Below are 24,494 nucleotides of genomic sequence, written 5' to 3' on the forward strand. Positions count from 1 at the left end.
GAGTCAATTTACATGTTTTGCAAAAAAAAAAAAATTGATTTACACCTTCAGTTGCATCTGGGAACATTGTGGGGTTCCAAGTGTACTTCAATCATTGCTTCCTAGTTTACAAATGTATGCATGAACAACGCTTCATTTTGGTATAACCATTATTTGTGTATCACTTCAGGTTTAAAATTCTACTATCCCAAACTCCGGATTGTATTGTATATTGGACACCCTGTATAATTTTGCACTTGAGGCATTTCTCTTCTGTCAACATCCTATAAAATCCTCTTGAACATTCTATTAGCCAGATTGACCGCATACATAAATGAAATTATTGGAGTTTAACAGTGCGGATTTAGGCGAAATCCATCAATTATCGACTAGATATTTACCATTCGACAAATGATCGAAAAGTAGTTGGAATACAATACTCCAGTACGACAGTAACTTATTGATTTTAGAAAAGCCTACGAATTGGTTAGGAGGAAACTGTACGGCATTCTTACAGAATTTGGAGTACCGTAAAAGCTATTTAGATTAATTAAGATATGTTTAAATTTTATTCATTTCATTCATATTCACTTCCTCAATAAACCTACGTTCCAAATCAGTCTCTTGGCCTCTTTACATTTGATACAGACCACTTTTTTCACTTTCTCCTCCTTGATATACGCTACTTTCATCCGTTTACATCTGATATAGACTAATTCGTTCCAACAACCATTTGATTTATCATTAATTTCATCTAATATCCCTCACACCTTTTCCAAATTTTTCTACCATCTTGTTATTTTTTCCTTCGGATTCTCCAACAAGATCTGTCTCAACGTCAAATATTAGAATCTAATCTTTTTATATTCTATCCCAGTGCTATTCAACCGGGGGTACACGTACTCCTGGAGATACGCGAAACGTTTTCTGTGGGTATGTAATCCTAAAATAAGCATACTTTTAATATTTATTGAATGATATAGTTAGAGAATTTATTGAATTATCACTGCTATTTCAAACTTCTTCCATTTCCATCAACGTACGAGGTGCTATCCAGAATTTTCGGGACTAGTGCTGCCATCTGGAAAGTAGTAGTAGTAGTAGTAGTAGTAGTAGTAGTAGTAGTAGTAGTAGTGGTAGTAGTAGTAGTAGTAGTAGTAAAGCTTTGCACCAATAGGTGGCAAGACTAGCATATATGATAAGTCAGAGTGCACAGTTTCATGCAGCTGGGTTGATGTGTTGAGTTTCCACAGTGCTTTGCATGATAATCTGTGTGTAGTGTGTGGCGATTTTACGATGGATCCGAGAATAGAATAGCGCGTGTGTATAAAATTCTGTGCAAATATCGGGAAAAGTGCTACGGAGACCTTTGCAATGATTCAACAAGTGTTTGGGAAACACAGCATGAGAAGTACGCGTGTGTTTGAGTGGCATGCTTGGCTCAGGACCGGCCGTACAGACATCGAAGACGATGACCACAGTGGAAGGCCCGTTAAGCGTACAACGCCAGACATTGTTGCCAAACTCCAACAATTGGTTCTTAAGGATCGACGAACTATTCGCGACCTTGCTGATGAAGTGGGATTTGGTTACGGGACACGCAACGAATTTTGACTGTTGGCACAAATTTTGCGGCGACACGATGCATGCCCAACTCATCTTTTGATTAGCACATCGATTAGCCTTTTGTTAAGTCTCCATTACCTCCCTTTTAATCAATACAACATGTGTATTAAGTTTAATAAGTTTACTTCGATTTGATTTCTTTTAAACAGCTTCAGGGGTACACAATTGGGTGGCGAACTGTGTCTGGGAGTACGCGGCAAAAGGTTGAATAGCACTGTTCTATCGAAGTACCATTTTCACTGTGTAAACCATTCTTCGTTATTTTATCTAAATTGATCTTAAACAATCTTGCTGAGATACAACATTCTTATCAGACTATAATTCTAATTAGCCAGATCTTCAAGGTATCTTTCCCTTTACTAACTTTTACTTTTTGGTTCACATCTAAGTTTGTGATGAGTATGCGATCCTTCTACTCCATTTTTTTTAATATTCTCATTGCTCTTAGCTAAATCTCCCAGTTCACTCAACCAACAGCCGTTTCCAGATCAATAAATATCTCATATATATCCTTGCATTTTTCCATAAAGCTATCACTGGTTGCTCTTAATAAACTAATGACAAAATTTTTATACTCTTCTCCCCGAAGCTCAAACTCTTTCTCCTCAATTCGTTTATTGTTCCCCACAACTGTATGTTTAGAATTCATTTTCGAAATGAACCTAGTTGATGTCTGACCATTTCGAATAGATATTAAAACACGAAAGCTATGTAGCATTAATGTTTCCGTTGTAATAAAATTGAAAACTGTCTGCAAAATATAAGTTCCGATTTTTTAAATAGTCACATATATTCACATTGAGTTTACAAAAAAAGATGATCAATTTTATTTCTGAAATAGTTTTGTATCTGGAAGAGAAAGAAACGTAGTAAAATAAATATTTAAAATATTACTGAAAGAAAGATCCTCGATGATTCGGAACGTAGGCATTTTGAAGAAATGAAGTACAAACGTAAATTCGTTTTGTATCTTGCAATACGTTGTATTTTAAAATTTGGATTAACACTAGTATTGGGTCTGGAGACACTTGTTTTATTACTTGACAAAGTATCGTATGTATCCGGCTAATAATAGCAGAGTTATAAAAAAAAAAGAATGTAGAAAAATTGTATATCTCATCCTATTTAAAAACTGTAAAATGCAAATCAGTTTGTTTCTTTTTTTCGCTCTTCTGTCAAGTTGTGATTTTTAACATACGACCTATTAGAAGATACAGAATGAAATAAAAGAAAAGATAAGGTTTACGAAATAAACCTTTAGAAACAACAAAGTCTATTTTATAGGGTTTTGGGTAAAGAGTTTAAAAAAGAATTAACAAATTATTTTGTGTGTGTATTGTAGTCTACGGAGCGGAAAAACTGACATCAGGTCAAAATGATGAAACTGATCAAAGATTTTGTGTGACATGAATGTAAAGAAGAATCGACAAAAATAGCTGGAACAAAGGAAAAACTAATGTAGTAATGTTAGTAAAATTAACAGTGGAGAAACGCACAATATCAGAAATACTAGTAATGCTGTGCATTATAGTAGAAACTATTCTTTTATTAGGCAATTTCATTCCCTTGCCATTCACCAATTTCAATCCCAACTCATAAGAGTAATTCTTGAATTTGTAAGGAAACACATGTCTTGTTATTAATAAAAATGAGCCTGAAGTCTGAAACATGTTCGTAAAATATTTACGTCCTTGCTTTTGAGTGATGTCAACTATAAGTAATAGGTCTTATTGCGAAGCCTAAAAGAAATAATATACAATGTTTAATGAAAATCGGATACACTTTCGGTGCATTAAGTAATTTTATTCTCTTCCTTCTGGTGAATTTCAATCCCAAACAGTTGGAGATAATGGGTAGTTTATTTATTAATTAGAGAATTCGATAAAGTCATTACTTTATTATTGGCAGATTTTAACTCCGTGTAGTAAAGATAATTGAGAAATCTCAAAGAAATCATGCAACATTCTGTATCAAAATCGAATCCGCATTTATTTTCCATATTTTTTTCTAGAATATTAATCGTCGTGTAAATTTATCTTTCCATTCGTGGTCGATTTCAACCTCAAGTAGTGGGAATGATTTTGCTATCTCAAATATTATAAACGCCATATTGCATCAAAATCGACTTCGAAAATAGTATTCGAAGTTAGGTGCAATTACCTCCTTTCCTTTTTTTCTTGATTAATTACAATCATAAGCAAAGGTAATAGTCATGGAGACCTAAATAAAATATATACTATAAGAAACGTACTAAATTTTACAATCATATACATTATAAGAGACCTATCTTCGGACAGAAGAGAGAAACACACGAATGCCAGTTAGATCTAATATTAGTCACTTAGTCACTCTTTTTAATTATAAAGAGAAAAATAACATGGTTATAACATTGTTTTGGAAGGAACTTGATAAATTATAGCCTATGTTAAAAGTTAAAAGAAGAATAAAGGAAAAATACTCCAGTTACGAGAAACAGATAACTTGTACGTGAAGGTAAAGATGTTTTCTGAAAGTCGTAGTGTTCTGAAACGTCTCAATATTTGCGAGAAATGATGTGTTAGTAAAATTGAAACACTCACGATGGTAGTAAGATAATGACAACATATCGTTTAAAATGTGTACATAATACACTCGGTTTAATTTCATCTTATGCCATAAGCTTTAAAAGTTTGACACTAGAGCATGTAAATCAATATTTAATTAAACTTTAGACATTACAACATTACTACAAACTCTCGTTTAGATTTTACATTGTGAAATTATAAAATATTGAAGAAATACGTTAATATTAAGGAGAGCCATTTTTACCTTTCCTGTTACTGCCAGTAACGCCAACCTCGAAAGTACAATTTAAAAAATGCTTTCGAAAGTATGGTTCTAATATGTGCTTGTGTTCGTAATCGTGACTTTTGGAGAATTTCCGATCTAGATAATAAAAATGATATAATATTATTTGCAGAGGACAATAACAAACTGAAAAAATACTTTAATATTGTTTTAACATACAATTATTTTGTATTTTTACAGCTCCAATTAACAGCATATGCGGAGATCAGTGTGGTTTACTGGTAGGCTTTGGAGTCTGTATTTTCATCTTACTTGGATTTGGATTGATCTTATTTTGGAGAGCAAGGTATATACAAAAAAAAGTTTTCACAAATAAAACACTTTTATATAGACTGCTTTGATGTCAAATCTCAAGTGGTATACTTCAAAATTAGAATTTTTGAGGAGAAACCATTGAAGTTTAATATTTTATGAAAAGTTGATATTTATTTTATGGTTGCAGCTTAAAACATAATTATTAAGTTCCTTTTCTAATGCTGATACTGAGTAACATTCTCTTCATGCGATTTACATGATATTTTGAAGTTCAAAGTTCTCTGTTGGAAAATTTAAACTTTGGAATTACACCAGTTGAGATCCAAGCAGTCGATATGTTTGATGTCTAGAAGTCGTCGATATTTTATAAACATTTCTTAACTGCTTATCATACCATCAAAACTAAGGAGTTTGATGCTAAATTTAAAAGCTACATTCCAAGAGGAATGTTTTTATATTAGGAAAAACGTTTATGTTTGTTTGGTTATTCCATAGGGATGTATCTATGTTTAAAAATGGTTGATAATTTGCTAGAATAAAAACTAAGCAAAGAACTATCGAAAAGTAACAAATAGAATGCTCTCTTGCTTAAAAACTATAGTAAATTCTATATGATACAAAATTATAAAATATATTCTAGAAACACGTCAAGCTATATTAATTGGCATTTAAAGTTTGCTTTATTATATTTCGTTTTGTTCATTACACTCACATTATATATATTAAGTAAATTTTGTTGAGTAAACATTGGGCCGCGATGGTTCAGTGGTATAGCGTTCACCTCTGGTGCTTGGGGTCCCGGCTCCGGCCAAGTGAACTTTGTGGTGGACAAAAACCGTGTACGTGGGTTTCCTCGGGGTTCTCCCGTTTCCTCCCACTTTCTTCATTCCACCATTTCATTCATTACTCATCATCACCGTCTCCTTTAGCTAACCGGGATAAACGTGGGACGTAAAACTCAAAGATTTCATTTTCATTTCATTTTGTTGAGTAAACGACCATAAAACTTCAATACACTAACATTCTAACAGAAAAAATTTGATTTAAGGTGGATAATGAGATAATGAGATGAGAGTTTTGATGTAATACCTACGTGATCCAAGTTCAGTATTTATTTAAAATGAAGATAATAAAATACAGTGTTGCAATTCCTACAATTTTATATTACATTGCTTAATTGTTTTAATTAATTATATTATATACTATTGTTTATATTAATTATACTATACTTTCCAATTTTACAAGTTTAGGTATTAGTTGTATCCACTGTTCGTACGTTCTTTTTATTCCCTAGTCTAAAATTTACTCACTCTTTTTAGAATTTAGTAACATATATCACATTATTTTTCCCCTGTACTCTAAAATTGCATTCGATTTTCATTATATAGAGTAGAAATGGAAGTTTCTATGATTTATACATTTATAATGCATGCGTTTCATTATAATTGAGTCGAAAGATTAAAGCAATCTAATCATATGTTTCTTTACTTTTTTAGTTTGCTAGGTATGTTATTATAATTTCCCTATTTTGTATTTTATTTTAGAAAATACGGCAAAGGAGGTCGCCGAGAACGAAAGTTTGTAGGTAGTATAATGTCTTTGTCAGCAGCACATTCTGACTACATCGACAGAGGACAGGGATCGGATCAATTGATGATTCCCAGTCAAGTGCAATCGGAGGATACGCTGGTTTCCCTTGATTCAAGTCCCAGGCCATTAGTAAGTACAATACATTATTATTTCTACTTGCTTTCTCCTTTATTATTACATTAAAATAGTTTTCGAAAATATCATGAAATAAATATACTATTTAGTGTATGGTCATGTTAACATATATTAATTTACTCTAAATCAGATCGCCGATTTTTAATCCACTTATTGAAAGAATGGTTGCTTCGCTACCAAGATTTTTTTTTATCAAAAAAGAAGAAAAAATATTAGATAAACATTTTAAAAGTGACTTGTTGTGTCCGCTGAGGAAATTAAAGTGCAGAATGAAGTTTTCATGCATATTGTCTTGTTTAAATGTTTTGCCTTAATGCAGAATCCTGCCTACTAATACCAAGATAGCGCTGGTACCTTAACATTGCACTACTAGCAGAATAGAGATGGGCAATATTCACCTTTGCGTGCTTTCAGTATTGGTTGTTTCATCTGTATTTTTTCTTCTATTCGCTAGTCCGGTATACCGGTCGGTAGTCCAAAATTTACTCGCTAGTTTTGGAATTTAATAAGATACATCAAACCATTTTTCCTCAAATTTTGAATAAATAGCTCTGCACTTTAATATTACATTCAACTATCTCTATACACTGGAAGACTGAAAGGTTTTAGCACATTACACATTTAAAGTAGGGACATTAACGTTCGCATTATTTAACCGCGTCTAAACAAGTGCACGTGGGTTCTTCCTCTCATCTGCTTTGCCATTTGTTGCTTCACCATGTACACTCATGTCCAAAATGATTGTCGCATATCTATTGTTGTCTTCTTGTAAGAATATAATATGATAATGTTTTTTAGGTTACTTTTAATACTGATACGATGTGTATAATCGGGAAATGTATATTTGTGGTAAATTTCATAGGATACGAATTATAAATACGAAAATTAGAATGAGTAAAACAAAATGTTGGTAAATGGACAAAAAATTTTATTTCCATTTTATTGTTCTTATTTACTGCTCTTTTGACATTAAATTTGCCACATACATGTCTTTGCCGATTATACACATACTAACATTATAAGAAATACCGGGCGAATTCGTTATCAAATTATATTCCTACAACAACATATTTATAGACATGCGACAATAATTTTGGACATGAGTGTACATCGTAGAAGGTAATGCATCCCTTAGAAGTGGTTTGTTCCTTGTCTACAATATCCAAACTGACTGAATATTGTATATCTACCAGTTGAAAGATTGTTGTTCTGAAATTTTTCACAACTTAACTGAGTACTGAACATCTATACCAATCAGGCACGTACCCACACATTTTTATTGGAAGGGATCCAGAGTTTGGGGGATAAGACACTACAGCTGTGTAATATTGAACCACTGTTATTCTTCACCCGAAAAGACGATAGTAATTGTTAAGTATTGCCAGCTATATTCTGAGAAGAAATTTTAGAATTCTATTGTTCTATGATTAAAAAAAGAGTACAGATAAAGTATAAGATCAAATCTTTATGTTACATCAATCTTTCTTTGCCAACAAAGCATAGTTGTATTAAGAAAGTCTACAAATGTATGTCGAATTACAAAGTTTGAAGGGAGTTCGCACCCGATTGACCTCCAACGTGAATGCGACACTGGTACTAACAAAAGAGATTGCGAAATTCAAATAAGAAAATATTGGTCTATCAGTCCCTACAGGTACTGGCATTGTTTCCAGTGAGAAGTGAGAACATGAAAGGGCGTGACTGCTGGGGAATACCGAATCGTGATTAATCTGTAAGTGGGTGAAAATTTATTATTTATTTTAGTAGTAATCCCATTACTATCAATAAAGTAAGCGCCAAAATATGTAGATTCGAACCTCCCTGATTTTAAATACGGTACTTTTGTTACATAGGATTTCAATTTCAGTTAGTCTCGAAGGTATGTTATTCTAGAGATATACTTTTTGAGGTCGGTGCACAAATTAAGACAAAAAAAAGCCGTAAATTGTAATACTTAGATGAAACGTAGCTGAATAAAAAGTGCACTTCCAAAATATGGTCAGATATGACAGTAAAATTTAAGTAAAACATGTTTTCTTCTTCCTAGCATAAGTTGAGTTGAGTTGATTTGGGGTTTAATGTCCCTTTCAGCAGCGAGGCTATATGAGACGAAGACCTACTGATTAACGTGGAATCCGAACCACATGAGCTCCCGCCGGAAATCGAACCCTGGTCTCCCACGCCAAAGGCGCGTACGCTAACCTCCTTCCTGGCGTAAGTGTTTCATTGAAACAGCCTGTGACAAGGGCAAACTCCTTATATTGCTACATAAAGGGGGAGAGAATAGTATGAATAGATTTGCAACTTTCTTATTTAAGCCAACAAATGAACAATTTTATCATTATATCGCAGATCAGAGAGGTTGTTTTAAATCAACCTGGTCAAACTCGTACCTAGAATTATGATTATAATGGATAATCACTATACTATCATGTACTAATCATAGTATGAAAACGGATCGTCTGCTTAATAAAAACGAAATAGGATTTATAGTTATGCCTTGTAGGTTAAAGGAGACGTATAGTTAATGAAAGTGAACCTATAATTATGAAATAATTGGTGGAGTAATAATGTGGGAGGAGACGGTAAAACTCCAAGCAAACACGCATACACGATATTGTTCATCACATACTCAAATGGTTTGGGATCAAATGAAAGGTCTCTAGCACCACAAGAGAGCGCAGCGCTCTACCAATGAGCCACCGTACCCGTTAATAACATGCTTAAATTCTGCATTAAAAAAAAAACATTACATTGGAATATCCACTAAAATGAAAGCATGTTTAAAGCAGATCTTCTGAGGTTCCTGTGAGATGTCAATATATTGCACAAGTACGACACCTACGTTGTCGATAAAATGTGGCAAATATTGACTTTAAGCGATTTCCCTTCCCTTTGCATTTTGAAGCCAATTGAAATGGTGTGCAGTCAGGTTAAAGATTATGTAGCCAAGCACAATGCCCCGCTAAAACTGAGAAATGTCAAGATCTCGGTTGAGTCAGCTTTAAGTAAGATAAAAGCTAATACTAATATGTGGAAAAATTACGTTGCCCACGCAGTGAAAGACGAAGCTAAGTTCTGAGTAACAGCTGCTCAAGTAACAATATTGTGGAAGGTTCGATGATTGTCCTCGATGAAAAAGAAAAAGAAAAGAGAAGAAAGGAAAAAGAAATTAAAGTTTGATTAAGAGGGAACTGAACTAATGTTATCAAATTAAGCTGGGTATTACAATTTACTATTACTACAAATTTATGTACATAGGAGTATTGGCTATGAATAAGTGCTAATTTTAGACAACTGCGATGTACCCACTGTTCTTAAGGTTATGCTGTCGATTAAAAACGGTTTCACTTGAATTAAGCATTGCTTAATTCATATCAAGATTTCTTACGCTGAACATAGAATAGCAGAGCAACAATAGAATGGTCAGTGTTTTCTCAATCGACTCAGGAAGTCCTCGCATAACATGTGAGCGCCCTACCACTGAGCCACCGTATCCTTTGAAGAGTCTGGCTCGTCAAGGAATTATAAAGTACTTTTCCAGTATGCACATTTATACATACGATATAGTACAGAAAAAGAGCAACAGATTGTAATGACTATTGTACCCGTTAATAAATAGTGCGGATGTTGCAGATTATACATTATTTAGTAGGAATGCAGATTTTGGGTTAAGGTTTGAAAGCATTATCGGACATATATCATATATCATATATATATATATATATATATATATATATATATATATATATATATATATATAATTAAATTCATCTTAAAAAGTTGAATAAATTATAGTCACTTCCGGACATGTACGCTTGTCTTCACGCATGAAACGTATATATATATATATATACGAGGGCTGCCCAGAAAGTGCCCAGACCTATCACGGCAGTGGCTGGGGCTTAAGTCACCATCTTGGAGTCAGAACGTTGGCACTCAGTACACATCCAGCTGTGATAGCGCGAAGATTGTGACGCTCTTACTGTGCTTTCTGTAACGTGTTATAACGTGCGGTGCAATAGAAAATTCCGCCTCCTGTGAGGTGCGTTCAGCGATTAGGTTTTTGTTGGCAAAAAACACAAGCCAATTGAAATCCATTGTCAACAGTGTGAGGTGAATGGACGTGGATTAATGAATGAAGGCCGATTGAGGCAATGGTGCATTGATTTTGAAAATGTCCGTTCCAATGGCCTAGCCTTGTGTCTGATGAGCTGGTGAGGCAAATCGTCGTTTCACGATTACGGAACTTACTGAACATTTTCCCTAGTTTCCAAGGAGTTCGGTGGATGAAATTCTGGTGGAAAAGCTCGGTTACAACAAATTTTGTACTAAGTGGGTGCCAAAAATCCTAACGGAAGACCACGGAAAACAGAGAATGGCTGCATCACTCGAAGATTATCCAAATAATGGGAACAAGGTAATCGATCGTATCATCACTGGGGACGAGACTTGGTTGAAGCATGTCTGCTGTGAAACAAAACACCAGTGGATGGAATGGGGACACATATATTCTCCCAAGAAACCAAGGAAGTGTTTGCAAACGCTGTCAGCAAGAAAGATCATGACTACTGTGTTCTGAGACACTCAGAGAGTGCTTCTCTTTGATTCTCTTGAACGTGGCACAACAAATCTCAAATATTTATTTTAAAACACTGAGAAAGATAAGGCACGCGATTCAAAACTAGCGCCTGGGAAAACCTAGCGTTAAGGTGTTATTTTTTCGCGACATCGCACGTCCATACAATGTCAAACGTAAAGAGAGATCTTGGATTGTTTTGGATTAAAGGTGTTCGATCACCCACCATACAGTCCAGATTTGGCGCCGAACGACTACCACCTATTCCCAGTGATAAATGCATGGCTTTCTACACAACGCTTTGATACTGATGCCGAACTACATGCCGGTGTAAGCCAGTAGTTGAAATTGCAGGCGACAGATTTCTACCGCGACGATATTGAAAAGCTTGTGCCTCGGTATGATAAATGTCTTAATTTGCATGGTGATTAGTGGAAAAATAGCTTAAGAATGTACCTTTCAAATGTATATAATACAATTTGGTTTGTTGACTCTGTTACTTTTTATTTCAAAACGTCTGTTACTTCTTGGACAGCCCTCGTATATATATTATTGGATCACTTTGAAGAGTTGAATCCATCACTTCCAAACATTTCCTGATTACCGATTTCCTGAATTATAATAATAGAATAATAATAAAATTAAATATATTCATAATGTAATCTGCACACACGTATATCCGAAATTCGTGCATGGTAATCCACACATATCCGTAAGTGACTGTAATGGTTTACAAGACGCATGTATGTCTGATTGCATTTTCATGTCTAAACCCAAAATCCATACTCCTATCCATTATTCAGTTTTAATTTAGGTGTGCAGAGTTAGAGTTGTTTGTATAATAAATTATTACTTTTGTCACGACCAGGGACTAGTCTTTTGCTCTTTACAGTACACGACTTCTGGATTATTTCCATCAACAGCTATGCATAGAAAGGGGGTGATAGCTATGTTGTCACTTCACGACACCCTATAGCCGCTTTCTTCAGCTCGCAGCAACACTATACCTTGCAAACGGTACAAGCTACAGTAAAACTTACTAGACGAATGAATTTCAGAGAAAATTTTACATGAGTTTGATGTATCACTTGCATTTATTAACATTTGACAAATCGAAAGTTGAATCCAATATTGTGGCGGCCAGGGTGGGTAACATGTATCAGAGAAGCAGTGCTTTATCCAATTTGTTTTGCATATGTCTATATTCGTGTCCAGTTACATCTAAAGAAACTAAAAGTAATTTTGTGTCCGAGGATTATAATAGTGTATGATTGATTTCCGGATATATGAAGACACATAAATATGCAAATTACCGGTATGGGCCGCAAAATTAGTACAATACACATTGCTCCGCGGAGAACTTTGCATTTGAATCAATTTTACACGAATCCCGGGGGGGCACTTCGCAAATATACCTTGTGAGCCAAAGTAAATAGAATAATAATCAAGCAATGTCGTTGTTAGTCGTGTGTGAGGGCTAACGTATTGTGATTCCTTATTAATGTCTGCGAATAACATTGTTATAATATTAATTTATGTTGCAATAGTAGCTGACTAATTCCAATAGTCAAATTAGTTAGCCTGATATAGAATTGTGTTTCTTGCAGAAGTGTACAGGAATTGTAGGCCAAGTTTGCAATCACACAAAATAATATTGAAAGAAAGAGTGTGTTGCAGAAGCGAATGACTAAATTCTGGAACGGTCTGAGGAACGCATAACGTAATATCGTAAACGAAATTATTCGCGAATGAAATCAGTTTTTTCATAGAACCGCTTCAACGTCATGATGTCAAGATATTAGTGTCTTCATATAACAACTGATAAGATGTAAATAATTACATGATATTTCTTTAATAAAAGGCAAGCATTCACGTTCAATTTAAACAGACAAATCTTCTCTGTAGTATCATCTTTAGAAACTAATTTTACGAGGTTTTAGAATCAAATCAGTAGTAAAGTACTGTAGAATTGTTCATATTTAAGATATGAGATATTAGGTAAAGAACAATATGATAAGAACCATTTACCAGGAAGATAACATATATGTTGAATGGAAAATATTTGCAACGTATGGAATCTATTTCTTTTTATCTCACAGAACTCACTGACACGCTTTCTCTAATTCATTATACTTCTGAAGTCATGAAAAGAAAATCTCATAGCAATGACTTTTCCGAGTTGTAAAATCTATTTAAAACATTTTATCACACCTAGTAACATCAAATATATTTCACTTTATAAAAGTCGTTTTATAGTTTAAAAATGAAAAATAATTTATTATTTAACTATTCACTGCTCTTGTTCTATCTTTCATGCTATTGGTCCAGTCTTTCAGAGTGATTATATAATTTTAATAGTTCAGTTTTAATTCAATAATAGCTTCGAAAACTATTGCCTATCCAATATGTTTAAGTTACTTGGTAATAGTATAAGGCAAGGTTTTAGTTTGGTGCGGGGATATCTAAAAGTAACAGAATTTCTTTTCGTTGTTCTGGCACTGAAATCGAACAATAATAAGCACTGTTAATGAAAGATGAAATGCTAAGGACTAGATTACTAAATTATTAATTGAAGTGCGTTTACTAGTATTTGAGTCAAATAATCTCAAACTTGTATTGCTATTTATGAAAATTTTAACATCAAAGAAAAATTAAAAATGCGCCAAACACACAATTTGCGTCCGTTAGAATATGAACGATTACTCTTTCAGCGTGATGTATACTTGTAACCCCAACAGCCTAATGACCGAGTGAGGGACAGTGTCGCAGAAGGGAACTTTATGCAGCACTCAGTTACCGAAGAGAGACAAAGGAACGAGAAGTGTGTGGACAAATGTCATTATGTCTCGTCAATGTCAAGGGCTGCAATATAAACAGACGTCTGCATTCGAAAAGAATCGTCTAATCTGCTCACGAGAAGGCAATTACTTCTACTGCTAAACTGGAAAGAGTATATGGCATGTATCCACGATACGAGTGCGTATGTGGAAGCAATGCATAGAAGAGAACCACACGCAGCAGTAAAACGCGTAATGTGACATCTTCACAGATGAGATGTCTTCTGTCCATATGGCCATGATGGACCCTACAGGTTCATCTACATTCTTAACTCGGCACTGAATCATGGTGAATAATGTGAATTTGTCTGTCAACTGTTCTACCGCGTCACATTAACGCTAAACTGTCGGCGTCTGTCATTTTCTGTCGCTTCAATTGGCCAAGAACAAGGTTACAACGGGTGCGTGAATACCGCCACTGACACGCTGCGTAGCAACAGACCGTGTTTCCGGACAAGTTCCTTTTTAAGTTTCCTACAGTGATGGTTGCATACGCGTTAGAGATTATCATTGTGTGTGCAATCTACTAGAGTGCATTGTCAAGCATAATAGCGACAGAAAGGCGGGTGCGATTGTATGAGGTTCCTTTTAGTGCTACATATGATTACTGCAACTAAACATTAAGGGAAACCTCGCAAGTTTTCAGACTTTGATCATGACCCAAACTACTCCATATTTGATCAGAAGTGACAATTAGATGCAAGAAATCTTCTAGGTTATTCCATTCACTCAGAGCACCCCACGTACAGATGGGGATTTGTGTTGGTTGATTTCAGGGGATTACACGGAACCACAGTGGTATGATCTACACCTAGCTCGTCTCCAATGGCACGAACACTTTTCCGAAGGTGTGGCTCCACAGTGTTCCTGAGGAGCACGTCCGAATATGACCATAGTTCATACTTGTTTTGTTACTGAGGAGAGATTTCCACTATACGTCAAAGCGGACATTACATTTGCACCAAACCTAATACACCCGAAAATTGTCCTCATTAGACGCCAGAACATACTGTACAACCATGAAATCAGAGTTATATAAAGAATTGTAGTAGTGTAGAAGAGACTACCTATTTTAGTTGTGTTAGTCATTTTTACTTCTAGTAATCATACAGGTATTCTTTTTCTCCATGTTTTAGAATATTAAATGGAAATTATATTAAACTCTATACTCTAGTGGACTCTTACTATATACCATTTATGAAGTGTACCGATATGAAATACACCGACAGCTTTTTATTATTTTAATTGTACTGTTTTCGTTTTTCCGTTTGTTTTCCTTCAAAATGCAGGTTTTAGTGTTACACTCTTCCAGAATTACACTTCCTGCCTCTCGCCACAAGAGCATTAAAATTGTTCGTACCCTGTTGTTGTCTCTGCCTAAGATTACTTACAGTTTTCATAATTTTCTTATATTTCTTCAATTCTTATTGCAGTAATCTTTAAAAATGTGTCAATACCGAGTCCTTCTTGTTTTCTCTCTCTTTTCAGAGTATTTTCGTTATTTCTAGTAGATGTGTTACAGCACAAAAAATTTGCTCTATTCTGAACAGTAATGACATATTTGCTGACTCACTATCGTACTCAATAGTTTGTGTTTTGATGGCAATAGAAATAAGAAGAAATATTTTCTCCATTCACACAATGTCCAAATTACCTTAATGAAAAGTTCAATGGCCTGATATTATACCTAGGATTCACCGAAAAGTCTTGCCACTGGAAAGTCATCGTTGCGAATAAAGTAATCAGCATGAGAGTTCAGTAACAAGAATTTGATGCTGACAAATAGTACTTTGCAATGGTCCATCTAGGGCATAAAGAAGAATATTTTGTAAAATCGATGTATATTTACATGCCAAGGCTATTTTCGAGCACAAATATTTGGAAAATATTTCAACATAATTAAATCATGTATATGCTTGTATAAAAAAACTTTAAAAAAGTATACTAAAAATGAATATTTTAATCAGTAAAAAGAACTAAATAAATTAATGGGATGGACTGCAGCATGAAAAAACAGAAAAATGTATGAAAAATTTCGCAAACGTTGCGAGCAAAATTCTGGAGTTGCAAATAATTTAGCACGGAAATTTCCACTAAACAGAGATTCTAGCAACCTCGCATATTGATATAGCTATTGTTGAAATAGACCTATATTTATGCTGTCAAATTATTCATATCTCAAATCTAGAGAAAATATTCATGTTACTAATTTTTAATAAAATGTAAACATAAATGAGCCAAAATCTGATCAATAATCGTCATGGGCGCCCTAAGGGGCAGCTCACGAAAATGTATTAAATTTCTTAAGATTTCCTTAATACAAATAAAAAACACCAAACGTAATATAGCAACCAGGGAGACGGGCCCCCCTTAGAAAATAGTCTTGGGTGCCCATGATAACGATAATCTTTGAATTAAAAGCGTTCCCACTAATTAAGAATCGAATATCTGGACAGAATGCTGTGTTCCCAAAGTGTTAAAACCTTATATTGCAACAATAATAAAAAGTTCTAAAAAATCGATATAAAAGAAACTATTGTGTTCTTTAATGCATAAAAAAGTTTTCAATCCGGGAAAAGAGTGTTGAATTTTATGACTTATGTTTCACATTGAATGTTCGTAAGATTTCCTGAGAGTTGACCTAGATGTAAAAGCATTGAAGGTTAAGTTCAGCTTCAATAACTTTTAACTTTGTGTATTTTTAAACGCATAAGTTAAAAGGACGTGTTTAAAAATATCTTTATTTGAATTTATTATCGTCATTTCATACCTGCATGCAATGAAATACTGTGTTTTCGTGCTTGTAGTTTTCTAGAAAAGACTTGTTCAAACATATAATGTCATCTTAAATCATCGTATGTTATATGTTTACTGACTATAATAATTACACAGTTTCAACACGTGTTAATTCTATTTTTACAATTTATATTTTTCGACTACGAACACTCAAAATCTTACAAACAAACTAGTCTTTCAAAGATCTGATTTTGTGCGGCTGAAATACATATGCAGAATCTATATAATCTTTACAAGTATCAAATGCTCGGAAGCTAAAAGAGAGAAAATCTATTTCACAGAAGATACGTTTAAATTATCAGTCACTCATTTGTTTGATACGATTTCCGTTGGAAATATGAAATATTTTACGAAATAAGAGAAATAGATATATCCTTAACTTCTCGTGGATACTATATATTACTTCCTTTAAAAAAAAAAAGCAAACTTATATTCAACTTGTTTAAAGTATTGTGTAGTTAAGGCTACCAGCTCCAAGCTTTCTTCCAGAATTTTTTTAAAGAAGTAATAAGGAAAATATGAGGAAGATGTACTTGAACACTATTTTGGTATGTTGACAAAAACAATTTATTTTTCCTTAGCTCATGGGAGGCGGTTGTCCAAGCTCCCCCTTTCCCCCGAAAGTATGACTGAAAGAAACATGGGTTTACAAACTAAACTATTTAATTGCCTGGACTGTGAAATGAAATAAAATATTCATTTTAAAAAAAAAGCAGGGAGGGTGAATGGAAAAATTTGCAGACGGATTTCAAACACTATACTGTTTTCTACATGATGACGGGACATAATCGAAAGCTTTTGTTCCTAGTCGTGAATCAATCGTCTTGGACGGCTCTGCCTGGACAGACAGTTCGTAGTAGATGATAACAGCTTAAGTATCCAGCTTCATAATCTTCGTGGTTCCTATCTGGGAGAAGCACACCGAGATAACGGTCTGGTTAGTTGGCTCTGAGTCTAGGATTTTCCCCACATTCACATTGTAGAATCTGTTCCTGCCTTGATGAATCTAGCAGCAACTCTTTTTGGCACAGTTAGTTCTGGATCTCATCTCCTAGCTTCCCAAACTATTTTGATCACCACCATCTGATTTAGAACTAACTACATCCATGGGGTTTTACTGAATCAAAACTCCAACGATATTGGCCAATGGCACTAAGTCACTCTGCAAGTTGGCATGTGTAGGATATAGTAAAAAAAAAGGAAGGAGAGATTTCTCTGTAGTTTTATTGAACTAAGTTATATTAACTGATTGTGAAAGTTTTACACAAGTTGCCTGCATTTTTCGTATCTGGCCAGCTGTCTATTGACGGGTGTATCAAAAGTAAATGACATCACAACTTTATGGTGTCAGGTATTTCATCACAATACTTTACTCTAATATTTGAGATTTTTTTCTGAATATAAAAATCTTTACTCTCATAGATGAAATTTTCAGTCTCGTTTTTAAGAGAACATTCTTGGTGCAAATACAAGAAAGGGACTTTTTAAATACGAGTATTTTCCCCAAATTTAAGAAAGTAATTTTTAACAGTGTAGCTTTTCTCTATTTTTACTATATTTAAAAAATATTGGATATAGTATATGTAAACACGATACAGCAAATATTACAAACGTGGGCTTAAAGTCATATGTTTTTAATAATTTTATCTGGCGTCTACTTTCGTAAATTCTAAAAATTATATATTCCTTCTCTACAACCTTGGTGTTGAAATGGAACGTCAACTTCAACGTTATTTAATACTTGTCCCAGCTTCAAAATACTCGTGTACAATATCTCCTCCAGCATTCTATCTTCTATGAGTTGCAATGTTTTTATTATCCTGCTTCACACTTTCTGACTTTTCACCCCCATCTGAACAGCGCACTCCAGTTTGGAAACCACTGTTCTATGCATATAAAAGTTACATATTTCTCATACATACAAATTTGTCCAAAAAGTAATGAAACTTGATACCACACTGCACTCGAGTCGTCAACAGCGCGTCCACCACGAGCGAGATTAATAGTGGTGGGTCTTACGAGGAAACGGTCTCAAGTGTAAACAACCGATTTGGCTGGGGTCCGGATATGTGTTACGGGAGACCAAATTAGGAGACACGTATTTTGGCGTTTGGGCCCAGACGCAGAAATTTCCGAAATATGGAACCCCAAAGTGCCCCTACATGCTATAACTAGGAAGCGAATGACGTTACTTGTACACAACCGATTTGGCTGGGGTCTGGGTATGTGTTACGGGAGACCAAATTAAGAGACACGTATTTGGCGTTTGGGTCCATACGCAGAAATTTCCGAAATACGGGGCCCCAAAGTGCCCCTACATGCTATAACTAGGAAGCGAATGACATTACTAGTACGAATATGGTCCGAATATGGCTATTATAAGCCCAAGTCTCTCGTAACACATATCCGGATCCCAGCCAAATCGGTTGTGTACTACTTTACTTTAATTTCCGTAGTATATACTTTAATTTCCGTAGTGTATTATTAGTACAGTCTGAATCTCATCTGATCAATTGCTTTGAATTATTACAAATAAGAGTGTCACTCCGACCTATATATATGTGCATACCTAGGTATAATTCCAACCTGTAAGTTAAAGTGCCTTGAGACACAGTTGGGGAAAATTTTCCATCTTATTGTTTATCTCTGTAGTGTCTATGTAGTGTACAATCTCAAGATGTTTACAGGGTGCTAATGAAGTATACCGACAAACTGTAAGAGGTGATTCCTCAAATCAAAATAAGAGTAAAAGTTCATATGGACCCATGGTGAAAAGTGCACAGTTTCAGAGCCAGGGCTGTCCAAAATCGCGAAAAAGCCAAAGCTCAAGAGGCCCTATTTTGAATTCGAGAGACTGGGATGGTAGTCCTTATCAGCGTAAAGGAAGCCACGCATAGGCAATCCAAAAATGCATGTTTCGTTAATGTTCAGTGGGAGTACAGAGTTTTCATTGTAGAATAAAATTCCCAGAGATGCAATGTACCGAATTTTGATATATGCTCTAACTTTATGATTGGTCCAAAGTAGGCAAACGATAAGCCTTGATAGCAGTAAACACGCAATTTTTGGGCGCGATGTCGGAAGTGTTAAGGATCATTAACAGTAGTATCTTATACTCGGGAAAATGCATGCTGCGATGTTTCTTTTCACACTTATAAGTGACGAAAACGTGAAATATACCGTGACGAAATATATCGCATTACACGTTACTCCGAACCCAAAAAATATTGAGCTGCCTGTTACTAACACGTCCGACTTACCTATGAAGCATTGGATGCCCATTATTGTCTAGGCTTACCTCCTGCCTACTTTGGACCCTCCTTAAAATCGGGGTATATCTGAAAACTCTATTGAGAACATATCTGAGAATTAAACCTTGTAGGGAATATCCTGTACATGTATTGAAAAGTGATGAAATATGCACTTTTGGATTGTATATGAATGGATTCCTTTACATTGATAAGGAGCACTATCCACATTTTCTGGAATTCGAAATAGGGCCTGTTGAAATTTAGCTTTTTCGCAATTTTGGACAGCCCTAGCTCTGAAACTATGCACTCTTCGTCATAGAACCATATGAACTTTTTTGTCTTATTTTGATTTGAGAAATCACCTCTTACAGTTTGTCGGTATATTTCATTAACACCCTGTATATGAAGTAAGCGAATGGTATGATCTGTTTGAATATTATATGTTTTCTTACTGGGTGTGTATTGCTTTCATATTGATATTTCTATCATGTATCACATCCGCAGTATATTTTAGAATATTCAGTACATTTTAAACTTTATTTAACGATTAAATTGTATTTTTTATTTCAGCATGACAAAAAATGGGAATTCCCTCGGAATCGCCTGGTGATAGAGCAAACACTTGGGGAAGGAGAATTTGGCCGTGTATTGAAAGCCACTGCATTTGACATAGCTGGGATACCTGGTAAGTACTTCATACGATTTGTGAAATATTTTCAAAAAAATATATTTATAATGCATACTGGCAATAACAGGGAGAAACTTTTGGAATTGCTTTTTGTTTGACAGTTTAATTTGATGATCCATCACAAGAAATAAATCCAAATAAAACAGAGCGTAGAGGAACAAGAGAAATGAATCCGTAGCTAACACAAACATGTCCATCATACTTTCAACACTGTCGTCAATAATATTCCGAATTAGATCCAATTTCAAGTTTTATCTTTATCTTTATTATTATTATTATTATTATTATTATTATTATTATTATTATTATTATTATTATTATTGGGTGTAAATTCCTAGTAACACGTGGAGTCCACGGTGGCTCAGTGTTAGAGTGTTCACCTCTAGTGAGCGGGGTCCTGGTTCGATCCCAAGTTGACTTAGTGATTGAGAAATACCGTATGCGTGGATTTTCTCAGGGTTCTCCCGTTTCTACCGACTTTATTCATTGCACTGTTACCTTCATTTCTCATGATCACTGTCGTCTTTAGCCTATCCGACAAATACGTGGGACGTAAAACCGAAAGATATAATTTCTTTTGCTAATAACACATCAGCATTTCCTATGAAGTAACCTTTCGAATAACACATTTCACGATATCATTTATCATAAATCTGTGTAATAATGCGTTATTATAAAAATTCACCATTGTAAATGTGTTGTTTCCAATTCTCTAACAATTTCATGTCTAAAACGACTGTCTCTCTAGATGTTTTCATGGATATGTTAGAAGTAAATGTGTGTCACAGTTAGGTGTGTGTGTGTGTGTGTGTGTGTGTGTTTGTGTGTAGGTGTGTGTGTGTGCGTGTGTGCGTGTGTGTATCATCGTTATTAGAAAACAGACTGCAATTAATGTAACCTGTTTGCTAGCAATGAACTTGTTTTATACATATAATATAAAAAAAATAAACATTGTATTCCAAGAGCATAAAAACTATAAATTATTACTAGCAACAAACGATGTACTTTTTGGCTCATAATAATTCGCTGTATTAAGTTTTTCGAAAATTACGCATCATAATATTACCCTCAAGTATGTTATTTTCTTCAGCTCAATATCATCTATCAATTCATATATGTCTTATCTTTGAAATATTAAAATTAAATAAAAATATAATTTTAGGCTCATGAAAATTGTGACCTACATCTTTTTCACTATAGTCCGTGCTGTTGTATTTCTAGTGTTATATAATAAAAACTCTTGATGGTGTGAGAAAAATTCGTTATCCGGACAGCGGCATATTGTACAAATATACGGAATACTTACGTTTACTACGGAAATCTGTAAGGAGAGTAAGTTATCCATATGCTACATGCGTACTGCCCTTTTTAGCTTAGATGTTACATCATGCCGCTGCAGGATGTCTGACATCTAAACGTTTTCCGTATATTACGTTCGTATGCGTGTGTTACATACGTCAGATGTATATATGTTATATAGTCTATCTGTATGTAAAATCTTGACCGCCTATATATGCTTCTTTTGGTGGGTGGAAAATCGAATTAATGCAAACGAAAAGTACTATAGCAATCAAACCACAGCATCAAATTCACCATGTGTTAGGGCGCTAAGTTAGCTATCTCCACTATGTGCAGCAGCCATGTCAGTTTCAGTAGCTCAGAGAAGAAGAGAGAAATTAAGCGACTTGGAATACTGAACTGACAAGCCATCCCAGGATTTTGAAAACTAAATTGATAGAGCAAAAGATAATGGGATCGGACCTGGGTTGCTTTTGAATAAGACAGAACACATATAAATTTGAAACAGATTGTGATACTCACAGGGAAGAAAATGATAAAAAGGAAAAGAATTATACTGGAAAAGGTCAAGACAAATCTATTTGCACTTTACTATAGAACTTGTTGATCCTCCAACGATGACTCTTAACGGCGATTGTTGCCCTTCCATTGGCGGGTCTCTAATCTTCTAATTGACAGGTGATGGAAATGGCGTAAACTTGAGTCCAGCGTGGCATGTGCGAGTATACAGATGTTTCAGCGGCGATAAACTTAGCCTAGATAGGAATACTTTTCAGACAGGTGAAACATTCTCGTGAAATGCATAGCTATATAAAAAATGCTGTTTATAGACTAGAGCAAGACTCGGACTTCTAATCTCAAATTTGTGGTTTGCGCGACTACGTCCTAGTAGCCGAAACAACTTGCAAACCGCTTGCTGTAAGCTTGAATTGCAAGTCGGTCAAGCTTGCGTCCAGCTTGATTGGAAAATGTGGAAGCATGCCGCAAACTGGATTCCACAAACGAAGTTACATGGGGGCACCTTTGCATTCAATGTTTCATTGAAGCTTGACGCAAGGGTTTAGCGTTGGCGGCAAGTCAATAGCCAATAAACGACCAGTAATGCTATGATGCTCTGTGAAGGGACTAAAGCATCGCTTGCAAGTACAACAAAAGGCAGATTGTATGAAAGCATGCGTTTCAAGTACAAGCGTAGAAAGCCAAGAGCCAAGCACACGCCAACTGGCCGCAAGCTTTCTTGCTACTACGGCATGTTCGTCGTTCCAATATCAAGCTTCGACTCTCTATTCACTCAGTTCTCTAGTCGGTTTTGATTGGTATCCATCAGGTCATTTGCTTCGAGTTCGATGGAATTCAACGTATGTGATGAGGTGAAAACTACGTAGATTTAACCTCAAATAAGGCGATGGTCGGAACATGGACAAAGAAACCGATCTGTAGTTTTATTGATTAATAAATATACATAAAGAAAAACAAGTCAACATAAAATAGAAATGCTTTTGTGTTTGTAATATGATTGAACTGTCAGTGAACTAAAAGAATACAAAATTAAAATGTGACTTCAACATTGATTTAACGTTGATCGTAATTTCAAATAAGTAAAGATTGTTATTTTCACTGAATCAAGTCCAATGTTAAATCCCAAAATTCGTAACAATAATAATACGCAATTTATTTAATTAGCAATTTATCATGAAAACATAATACCTGCATAATATGAGAGATCATTCGTGTTGGCAAGTTTACTAATCTAAATAAATAAATAAAGGAAAATGTTAGAATATGTACATGAAATTCATAAATTTATTGTGGAGATTTGTATACAATATTGCATTTATGTTATTACATTTACATATATTTGGTCTAGGAATTAATTCGTGCGGTTGGTACGCACACATTGAAGCTGTAGTACAAACACAAAATACATAAATACCTTAAGAAAAATATTGTCCATCGCTAGCCACCACTTTCGCCCAACTGTCAGGCAATGTACGGATTCCGTGGCGAAAGAAGTCCTCATCCTTGGAAGCGATCCAGTCAGAGACCCATGTTTCGATATCTTCTGAAGAAGTAAACCGCTGTCCAATCAAATCGTTGTTCATGCAATCGAACAAGTAGTAGTCCGAAGGAGCAACGTCTGGTGAATACGGCGGGTGGGGTAAAACTTCCCATCCGACATTTTCTAAATAGGTTTTGACCGGTTTTGCGACATGTGGCCGAGCGTTATCATGTTGAACAATAAGTTTATCATGTCTGTTCTCCCATTCTGGTCGTGTTCTGGCCAGAGCTTGCTTCAAACGCATTAATTGTCGTCGATAACGTTCTCCATTCATAGTTTCACCCGGTTGCAGCAGCTCATAGTACACCACACCTTTCATATCCCACCATATGCACAGCATAACCTTTGCACAGTGAATATCTCGTTTTGGTTGTGATGGACCTGTTTCACCTGGTTTCACCCAGGCCTTTTTTCGTTTAGGGTTCTCGTAATGGATCCACTTCTCATCACCCGTAATAATTCGATGCAGAAACCCCTTTCTGCTCTGTCGTTGAAGCAGCAATTCGCAAATGGTTTTTCGTCTTTCAACGTCTCTGTCTTTCAATTCATGTGG

The 24,494-nt window shown here is 35.0% G+C and overlaps 1 protein-coding gene across 1 annotated transcript in view; it reads left to right on the forward strand.

Moving 5' to 3' along the window:
- Ret (protein kinase receptor Ret oncogene) overlaps positions 1-24,494 on the forward strand; it is a 707,216-nt gene that overhangs the window by 540,704 nt on the left and 142,018 nt on the right. Inside the window, exons 10-12 of the mRNA XM_081728674.1 lie at positions 4,633-4,738; positions 6,252-6,426; positions 20,466-20,580. Coding sequence (XP_081584800.1) covers positions 4,633-4,738; positions 6,252-6,426; positions 20,466-20,580 — 396 coding nt within the window. The remainder of the gene's footprint in view (positions 1-4,632; positions 4,739-6,251; positions 6,427-20,465; positions 20,581-24,494) is intronic.

The sequence above is a fragment of the Thermobia domestica genome, chromosome 10, assembly GCF_964235325.1.
Source record: "Thermobia domestica chromosome 10, izTheDome1.hap1.1, whole genome shotgun sequence".
NCBI lineage: Eukaryota > Metazoa > Arthropoda > Insecta > Zygentoma > Lepismatidae > Thermobia > Thermobia domestica.